At 44.3% G+C, this 10,247-nt stretch overlaps 1 protein-coding gene and 1 long non-coding RNA gene across 5 annotated transcripts in view; one reads left to right on the top strand and one right to left on the bottom strand.

The window, feature by feature from the left end:
- The window catches only part of TAPT1 (transmembrane anterior posterior transformation 1), a 48,325-nt gene extending 45,884 nt beyond the window's left edge, over positions 1-2,441 (bottom strand). For 2 of the 4 annotated variants that reach the window (XM_055719275.1, XM_055718632.1), the window contains exon 1: positions 2,148-2,441. In XM_055719275.1, the coding sequence (XP_055575250.1) occupies positions 2,148-2,388 (241 nt within the window). In that variant the 5' untranslated portion in view covers positions 2,389-2,441. Of the gene's footprint in view, positions 1-651; positions 1,578-2,147 lie in introns of those variants that run through there. The other 2 variants (XM_027808156.2, XM_027808160.2) reach the window with 2 other exon arrangements.
- Positions 2,442-2,589: 148 nt separating this feature from the next.
- On the top strand, positions 2,590-6,285 carry LOC114016382 (uncharacterized). The gene is made up of 2 exons (XR_003560804.2): positions 2,590-4,175; positions 4,270-6,285. It is a non-coding gene; the product is annotated as an uncharacterized LOC114016382 (long non-coding RNA).
- The last annotated feature ends 3,962 nt before the right edge of the window (positions 6,286-10,247 follow it).

Raw genomic sequence — 10,247 nt, forward strand, 5'->3', positions numbered from 1 at the left:
AGACTGAGGCCTAAATTTAAACTCTTCAGATAGCATACTCCTAATGCTCAAAGAATTCTCATTTATCTCTCCACCTCAGGACAGAAAAGTACAGGCATCTTCAAAACATAAAAGGCCACCAATTCCTTCAGGGTAATAACATAATGATTTACCAAAGTTATACTTCAATGCATAGCTACACAAAGGATAATCATTAACCAGAAACGGAAAGAAAATTTGTGCAAATACCAAATGTACTGCTTCTCAGTAAGTGTCTATTGTTATATAATCATAACTTTAATCCTAAATGCAACAATTCCAGGCACTCACTTCACTCCCATCAAACCTAAATACACACTTCTTCCACAAACACTCAAATCAAGCACAGATTTTTTTGGTTTTAAGTATTTCCTTCTCCTCTAAACAACTTATCTGTGCTGCACTGGTCCTATTTTACCATCATGAAAAAACCCTACCTCTATTATTTAATACGTTGCTACCATTAGATGAGTTTGAATTTTTAGTTGCTCTATTGAGAGGCCTGTTCTTCTAATGTTTTCCTGTCCTGAAGGGTCAAAAAGTGCCAGTGGTTTTAAAGTATTTTTAAATTTAAAATAAATTGCTGGAATATAGTTAGGAATCACACCCACCCACCTATAACCATTTCCTTACTTTTTAAGGAGTTATTTGTTCAGATGTCTTTCAGGCACATCAGTATGTGTGTTGACCATTGCTTTTTCACCATAACACAATTCATATATAATACTACAATCAAGCCAATTCCTTACAACCTATGGAAATTAAGTCAGTTCCATCCACACCACGGGACTGCAATGATGCTGCAGGTCCTCTGACATCCCAGGTCAGAAACTGACACAGCACCTGCAAAACTTACAAGAAAAGCGTTCAGTTGTTGGCAGTGTTTTTAACTTAAATCCTAACTTCTGTTTTTCTCTTTCTGTGTTCGATTAGACCTGTGTTATCACATTCAAACCAACATGAAGGCAGAAAGCCTGGAAATCTGAACACCACTGAGCGCTTTCCAGATTTTTGGCAAGCCCCTTAATTAAAAATTAGGTGCTAATAGTTATAAAAAACCTTACCAACACTTAAATCAACCATGCCACACCGAGTGACAACTTTTACAAAAAAGGCAGGGCTATTTTCAAAAACTGCTCTGTAGATGCCTGAGACCACCAGGTCACGTGTAAATGTAAATACAGCCGCAGATCGATAGCGAAGGCCGTGACATTTTCCCTTATTTTTACCTATAAAATCCTTAGTACGCTACATTTAGTTTAAATGACTTCTAATAATCTGCGTGTAACTCCAAGGCTCTAAGAGAACCGCCGTTTTCAGCAGTAGGCGCGAAGACTCCTGTACTTATAGCTGTGTGTATATAACGGGAACCGCCAAGAGGACGAAGCACTCCTCGTACTTCAGCAACGGAGCGAGGCCGGCCCGCAGCCCCCGGCCCGGGGGGCTCAGGAAACGGGGCCCGGCTCTGACCCGCTCCGCTCCTGCCAGAAACCGCTCGCCGCCGCCGCTCCTGGCGGGCGTGCAGCCCCGCCACCGGAGCTCCGACCGCAGCGCCCAGCACTTCCACGGATGGCGCCCACCTCGTTTAAAGACCTCCTGGCGACTACCCGTTACCACGCTGCGCGGCAGGGCACGGGGGCCTCGCTGCCCCCGCTCCCCTTCCTGAAGGTGCCGGTGCGGGAAGCGCGGACACAAGCCGTCACGCCGAGAGGCTCTACCGCACCGGCACGGCGAGCTCAGCGCCAGGCGGCAGGGCAGGCGGCGGGGAGGCAGCGCTGCCGGCGGAGAAGCCCCGGCCCGCCGTCCCCGGGGCGGCTGAGCGCCGCCGCTCCCCAGGCCCCCGAGGTCCCGGCGCACTTTCTGAAGTCGCTCGCCGAAGTTTGCCCGGGCGGGCGGCCGCGGCGCCCTCAGCCCCGCCTCAGGCACCCGCCCCGGCCCCTCGGGCGGGCCGGGCCGCGCCGTACGGAGCCAGCGCTGGCGGCGCGCCCCGGAGGCGCCTCCCGCCCCAAGCAACGCCGCCACGGCCACCCCGGTCTCCCGTGGGGGCCGCCCCGGCCCGGGGGCCCTCGCCGCCCTCCAAGCGCCCCGGCCTGCGGGCGCAGATCCCCTGCCCCGCCGCCGCCCCTCACCCGAGAGGCTCCGCTTCTTCTTCCTGCCCCGGTCGCTCTCGTAGAAGCCCAGCGTCTCCGTTCGCTGCTGCGGAGACGGCTGCCCCGGGCCGGCACCAGGCGGCCGCGGCTCGCTGCTCCCCCAGAGAGTTCTGGGCTCCCCGCGGCCGCCGTCCTGCTGCTCCGGGGCGCCGCCGCGCCGTCCGTCCCCGCCGCTGCCGGGCGCGGCGGCGGAGGCAGCGGCGTCGGCCACGCCAGCCATGTTCGCCGCCAGCAGCAGCGCCGCCCGCCGCGCGCCCGCCGCCCCCGCGCCGCGCCCCTGCCCGTGACTCATCACCGCGCGACAGCAGCGCGCGCCGGCCGCCGCGCGAGTGCCCAGCGCGCGGGGCGGGGACGGGGGCGGGGGCGGCGCGGCGCCATCTTGCCGCGGCCCCGCCGGGCTTAACCGCTTGGGTGCCGGCGCCCCGGCGGGCAGGGCTCGCCGCGCTCAGCCCGGCCTCGGAGCGGCCTCTCGTTATGTATAGACACAGCCGGGCACAGGGGCGGGTGTTTGCGCTAGGGGAGGGATCTAGCGGCTCCGCTGCCGTTGTCGTAAGGAAAGTGTGTAATGGCTTCACCCGTCACACGGGCCGGGGGGCAGTAGCTTGAAGCAGTCGTGAAGAACGTGAGCAATCTACCCTGTGCCGCGCAAATAAAGACCTCAATCGAAAATGGAAAGCGGGAGGTGAATTATTAACTCTAAAGCCAACAGTGTTTCGGTGAACTGCCTGACACGTGTTGCACTGGACCGGGCACTTGAGGTCACAGCCGGGCTCCCTGGCTTTGTGCCGCTGCCCTTGCCAGAGGCCCCTGGAAGGAGCCGGCCGGTGCCAAGGACGGTGCTGCGGTAGCCACCTGGCTGGCCCGAAGCTCACCTTGCCCCGCCAGGCAGGGGCAGGCAGGTGCCAGCACTCCAGGAGCCTGCAAAGGTCAACGAGCCCCACCAGCCCGAGAGCCAGGAATCTTGCGGTTCAGTAAGTGCTGAGGCTGGGAATGCAGTTAGTTACTGGCAGCGTGACACCGGTGGTGATAAGGCTCCTCGGAGGCCATGCTAACGAAAAATAATCATTCCTCTCTCAAAGTGCTTGTAATTTATATGGGAGTAAACATGAATATAAGAAGCGGGGAACTCAAGGTAACAGCAAAGCGCTTGTTTGCAGGAGGAATTCACATGGGCATGAGGACAAAATACCAGGCCTGAATTTCAACTACAAGATCTCCTTCACGTTCAGTTCTCATGGTCTCATGCATTCAGAGGCCACACTCAGTCAGCTTAATATTTAGCCACTCGTCCTGGGAAAACAGTGTGCTTAATTTTTTCTTTGGAAGGCCACAGTAGTCTTCCTCTATAACAGGGGTCCTCAAACTTTTTAATCAAGGGGCTGGCGCAGATGAAGGGGCAGGAGGTCATCTGCGGCTGCTTGGTTTCCCCCCCAACCCCTGGCTGGGGGGGGGGGTGGGGTGTCGGGGGTGTCTGTAAATACCGGGGGCCGGATTGAGGACCCTGGGGGGCCCTATCCAGGCCGCGGGCCGTATAGTTTGAAGACCCCTGCTCTATAAGATAACTGTACATTTGTCTCAAAGAACATTAAGAACATTTCAGGCTTTGTATAGACTCGAGGTACCCATTTCCACTACAATTAGTGGTTCTAAATGCCTAAAATCCAGCAGGATTAATCCAAGTCTTGGTATTTTCAGGTAGTGGAGCACGTTTTACAGGCACTCATAACATATAATGTATGTATCATACAAGGTGCTAACAGTGATAGGTACTATATATTATCAGCTTGGGCTTTCTTCTCCCATCTTTTCTCTGCTGGTGTAAAAAGCAGTTGGAAAAACAGGAAGCAGAACAAAGACCTCCAAGAAGAGCTGAGAAGTTCCCTCAGCTGGACTGCTGTTGCAGTCCACACAAAGTTGCACAACACCCTGAGAGATGGTCTGCTTCTCTCCTTCCAACTGTGTATAAAATCTGTATCCATCCATAAGACACACTGCGTAATATTTAAGGTCAACAAGTTGTCGCAACCTTGTTACCAGTCTTACCCAGAAGGTGTTCGCTGCATCAAGCATCATCTAACAACCAGCTATATTCTTCTTTCAGGCCCACTTGAGAAGCTGTCTAATGAATTGCCAGCACCAGTTGTGACAGCACATACATTTTCAGCATTCAGGAGTTGACCCAAGATAACCTGTCTTAGTTTACAAGATCTTCCAGTTTTCTACTTGAAGTAGTTCAGCTGAAGGCATGGTAACAGTATGTCTGCAATACGTTTCAGCTAAGAATTCACTCAATATTTTTGATGCTTCAAAAGCACGTTGAGCTGCTACCCTCAAGTTTCTACCCATAGAGTCTTTCTGTATGTTTCTTCTGTACCTTACACCCAGTTTGTAACCCATCATTGGCCAGAATGTTAATGTGTTCTTTTCCACATGCAAAGATGTGTGTATTGCAACTGTTACATGTGTTATTTTGGCACAGTGGCCACTTCCAGAACGTCAACCCAACTGCAGCAAAATCCTGTCTCTAGGTGTTTGAGTCCTTGAAGTAGTCAGAGGGGGAAAGTTGTTTAGTAAAAAATGTTAGCAAGTGTTGATACAGGAAGTAGTGGTTCATGAAGATATCTGCTGCTGGGAGTTATCTGGGACCATCTGCTGTTTGGGCACGAGGGGCTGTATTTTGTTGCTTTTTGTAGCTTATCTGCTAGGAGACATGCTACGGAGTGACCCTGCAGCAGGTCAGAATCCACTTTGCAGTTTTATAACCATTCACCAGTCCTTTTGCTGGAGCGATTTTCATAGGACAAGACACAGCCCTGTCTAAGTTTCCACAGCTGGAGTTCCACTTTTTTCCCCAAGAGATAATTAGCAGGTGGGGGAGAAAGGGAGGATTCTTTCAAAATAACAACTGCCTCAAAGGAGAAAAAGCAGCGCCAAAATCAGCAAAAAACCATTAGGATAATCACCCAGTGAATACAGACCGGGAATTAAGAGTTACTTGAATTTTGTTAGAAATGTCACCACTGCTAATCTTTGAGGCTTTGCACAAGCTACTTCTTTTTTTGCCTCAAATTTTCCATACATATACTTGAGTAATGTTTATCTACCTATAATGTATCTTATACATAATCATCACAGAAGGTTTTTTGCTAATTTGATATCAGAAAAGTTTATTCTGGCACTATTAAGTATCAAGTATTAATGCTTTTTATAGTGTGTCCAGCTCAGTTGTGCTTTAGACCCTGAGTAATAGTGAGGATGGTCTTTTTCTAAATAATGTTTTCACATGGTCTAAAACTCCTCCTTTTTTGTAATGGATTTCCCCCCCGCCCCCCCCCAGAAGATCCAACAAAAAGTCATTAGGAAGACAACTCAGAAAATGGATAATCACTTTTTGTAGTGCTTTTTGATGGTGGAATATTGTCTTTTCAGACCTTGCCATCTATGTCATTTACCCCCACCAACTCAGATATCCCCTCTTAAAACACATGGTCTATCGCTGAGGTGTGCTAAAAGGAGGTCAAGCAAGATCTTCTTTTTAGAGAGCAATACAAACATGGAAAATATCTGTCAACAAAATTATATGAGAATTAAATTATGAACACGGTTTCCAAAATATGAAAGAAGTCTAGAGAGAAGTGTGGAAACTCAGTGTGCTGTACCAAGCAGAAGTACCTGAAACTGGCAAGTACATTAACTAGCAATACAGAAGAGGCAGGTGTTAAAATGGTGGTAATAACAATGCAGTACTCATAGCTGTATGAAACAATTATGAGTAACTGCAATACTCATAACTTTATGAAAACATCTGGTATCTGTCTTCCATTGTAAGCTTTTTGTCAATGAGGGTCGTCTTTAGAATTTGCAATATCATTCAAAAAAGACTAGATACTAAAAATGTATGGTTTAATGGTTTAATTTCTAGAGTCTCCTGCAAGAATTATATTGTGTTATAGTCTTCAATGTGATTTTCAATCATCCTTTATTTTTGAAAATGTCATTACTGAGTATCCCTTCTGTGAGGAGGCAAGTCAACAAAACTCATGATGAATTCAAAATGCAATAATGCTGATTGTTTTCCACAATAAAATATTTTCAGGCTCTTTTGTCATATAAACAAGTTATTTTGTATTGGGTTTGTGACTTTTAGTTCATCAATCCACTTAGTGTGGGTGCATATTCATTCTTCTGCTAAAGGCAATGCATCTCTTAGCAACAACTGATACTAACAAACTTAGTTCTAAATCTTTCAGAATCACAGCTGTTACATATTTGCAAGGTACAAAAGTATTGGTTGGAAGTATAATCTAATTCTGTCTCAGTCAGTTCTGTTTGGTAGCTGAAGTTAAAAATATCTGTTTACGCCCACAGGAGAAAAATCATGCAAAGATTCTTTCCTCCATTTTATGTTCAACATCTAAGCAGCACATGAATTTTTGCATGGGATAATCTTCACATATGAAAAATAATCAGTATAAGAAATTGTTGTATAGACAGTAGCATCCTACATTTCACTTTTTTTTTTCTTCTTATTCAAATCTAAGATTTACAGTGCTAGAGTTTACCTTTTGTTTTTGTTTTTGTTTTTTTTTTCCCCTCTGAGTTGTAGGCTCACTAAAAATTTGGTTTACTCCTAGGTAAGCTAAGGGCATTACCCAACATCAGCATGTCCTTGAATAATGCAAGTACAAATCATGTTATGCAACAGTACAATACCTGAAAGTCAGGTTTGACTTCTCACTGGTACATTTCCATTATTTGTTTGCTTTGGATACTGTATTATATAGCACAGGAGCTGCTGCACAGTTAAAATCAATGGTGCTTTCCAGTGATAGCATGATTTTCCACCTCTGCAATCTTTGACATTTTTGGAAGAAGTAATTCTTTTGAGATACTTTTATGTGGCATCTTATTCTAGGACCATAGTTCAAGGAGGACTGAAGGGCAGAGGTACAGAAAATTAGTTCAGATTACAGATGTTTAAAAACTTGCTCAAATTATCTTACAAATAAGTTTCATAATGTGCTTTGATTTTTCTTAAGACTTCTGGGGGTTTCCTAGTGTAATATTTTTATAGCTCTTTCTGTCAGATATCTTGAATGTTTTTATCAAAGCAATACTTTTCCTGTGATTGTCAATGACAGTTCTTCCTGCCCATGGTCTGATCTCCATTTTTCAGTGTCAAGATTTCATCAGGGTTTATATTTTGAGCAAAGTGCTACAACTCATGCTTAAACTGCTGCCTCTATTGGTGCACAGATACCTAAACCTCTGACACCTATTATGTAAGAAAAGCAGCAAATGGTCTTTTCAACATCAATGTAACTGAACTCACTGATATATGGGGCATTTCTCCATAAGGTTCACACATTTGAAGGTAAAGCAGGAGGGAGATTCCTAAATCTCTTCGATCCCAAGTTACTTTATCACAATCTTAATCCTGAAGTGCCGGAAGAAAGCTTTTGTAACCTCTCCTTTCCTCTTTTTTTTTTCTCGTTACATATCTGTAGCTACACTACATAACATTTAAAGATTGCTTTATCTACAACAGGATGGTTTTAAGTGTTACAAAAGTGCAGCTGCCTTTGACTCCATCCACAGCTACTTCTCCAGCAGAGCTAAGCCAGACATGAGGTGTGAGTGGAATGGGTGTGAGGAAATCAGTGGAGAAAACGCAGATGGAAAAACTGTTATGAGAGCTCCAAAAGTCATGAATTGGGAAAAGGGGAGCACCTGGAAAAGAGGGGCTCAGCACCTAAGCATGAGTTTCCTGTACCTAATAATGAAATTCCCAGTGTCAGACAGAAAGTGATTTAGATGTCAGAAAATGTTACCTCTAAAAAATTATTTCCTAATGTGTAAGTTTCAATCTACTATTTCTTCATATTTTTCAGGTCCAGGGAGCAGAGATGAAATCCCAAATTTAGAGTGGCCTGGGTTTTGTGCCTGAATTTACAATATGAGTTTTCAGTGGTGCCAAACCCAAGTGGAGATGGAAATCTCTGTTATAAGAATCATTAGCAATCAGAGTTGCTGTAAAAAGTCCTATTGATTTCAGTAATTTGAAAATCTCATCTCAGCAAGAGCATTTATATTATGATAAAGTATGCAGATATATACATACATACAAGCTTTGTGCCTAAAATTAGGTTGTGAGATCTCAAGATAGGCTCTTAAGTCTCCCACTTCTGGAAAGTATCTCGACTCAGGAGGGAATTCAAATGTGTTAGACTTAAACATAAGGGTAAGCGCTTTTCTGATTTTAGGCAGTAAAATGTATTCTTCAAAAATGTTGAGCCTCCTGTAGGACCAACGGAATCAATTAAGAGGTTCTGGGACCCCTAGTTTAGATTCCTGTTTCTGAAAATCATGGCTTATTTTGTAATTATAGTTGCACATGAAAAGCATAAACAATAGCATACATAGGGAAGGAAATGTATTGCTCATAAATGTGCAACTAATGGCTGTGAGACCAAGCCTTCAGTCATTGTAAATCCAAATAACGATATGACCTTCAGTGGACTCATGAGTTTTCATGAGTTTGGGACTGGTTTTGAATTATTTGAAGTTTGAAAGAAGAAATTTTTTATTGTTTAATTGTTATTTGCTATTTAAACAACGCTAGGACAGATACAAATCACCTAATCCACTGTGCACAATATAGTGAAGGTGAAAAACCGTATGCAGAACATATCATCAACATAGATGTTGGTTTTATATATATAAACACATGCAAATGTTTATTTACATATACATGACAGCAGAATACTGAAATCAAGATCAGCTTTAGGAGCTAAGTATTGTTTTAATGTTAGAAATGTTCTAAAAGCCGCCAGTCTCTTTCAGGCAAGGGTTCAGCGCAGGAATTGTCATCCCTTGAGACTGGCTTTTGCTTTAGCTATTGTTTTTGTTATTAACTCTTACAATCCAATTGTCAAACGTTACAACAGCGTTTGGATCAAATTCAACTCTGATTTAATTCCTGTAACATCAACGTAGTCTGCATGATCTTTTGTATGTGAGTGTACAGATGTTGATTTTTGATGTAGTCACAAACTGTCTGTCAATATATCAAACTGTGTCTATTGATAGCAAAGTTACAGCATCAAGGGAGTGATTTCTTACTTCATGCACCAAAGACCCACTACAGTAGCTTGATGAGGTAAGAATATATTGTCAACTGGAACTCAAAATTTCCCATCCTTTTTTTTTTTGCTCAAGTTTTATATTTTGAAGCAGGCAATTTTAATTTGGCAGGCTCCATACAAACTCAATTACCATTTGGAACTCCGGGAGGATTGCTCTACCTTGATGAGTAACCAGATGCAGTGGAATGTGCTTGGGATTGCTCTTACAGCCCTGGCAGATCATAAAGAAAGGCACTTAACACTGAAAATGCTTGATATTCCTGCAAAGTAACTCTACCTGCCCTACATTTGCATCAACTAGCAAAGCATTAACTAAACATGTTTTTACTTTCCATTTTCAAATTATTATTGTTGTGAGATCCTGTAATTTACAAGTTATTGTAAACACCAAAGCAACGTTAAGAATTGACAGAACTCACGGAGGGGCATCAAGAGTAAATGCTAAGATTCCATCTGTCAGCCGCTGAGCTGATGTTTGGAATATCAGAACACTTGAGGAAACCCTCAACTGGTTAAAAAATCCAGAAATGTAATTGAAACAATATGAAATACCTTCCTTTTTGGAAAATCTTATGAAGGCATATTTTAAAAAACAGGCAGCTAACTAAGAAAAATTCCTGCAAATGATGTCTCTTAATACTATTACGTTTAAGGCACTATCAGCATTTGTTAATGGGATTTAGTGTGGAGTCCTAGATTAACTTCTAACTCAGCCTTAAGAATATATGCTTCTTTAAAATCTAATGGCTTGGTCTGGTCTGGAAAACTTGCACAGATATGCTCTGATGTTCATGTGTTTGTTTAGAGCACCTGCACACAGAAACATGTGTTCACATAGCCAAGTACCCATACATTCTGTGGAGACGGTTCTAAGCGAAAAGAGCCCTAGACAAGCAATTACCCAACCAGCTTGCACAAAGATGACCCCGATGCA

The sequence above is a fragment of the Falco cherrug genome, chromosome 1 (genome assembly GCF_023634085.1).
Source record: "Falco cherrug isolate bFalChe1 chromosome 1, bFalChe1.pri, whole genome shotgun sequence".
NCBI classification, from domain to species: Eukaryota; Metazoa; Chordata; class Aves; order Falconiformes; family Falconidae; genus Falco; species Falco cherrug.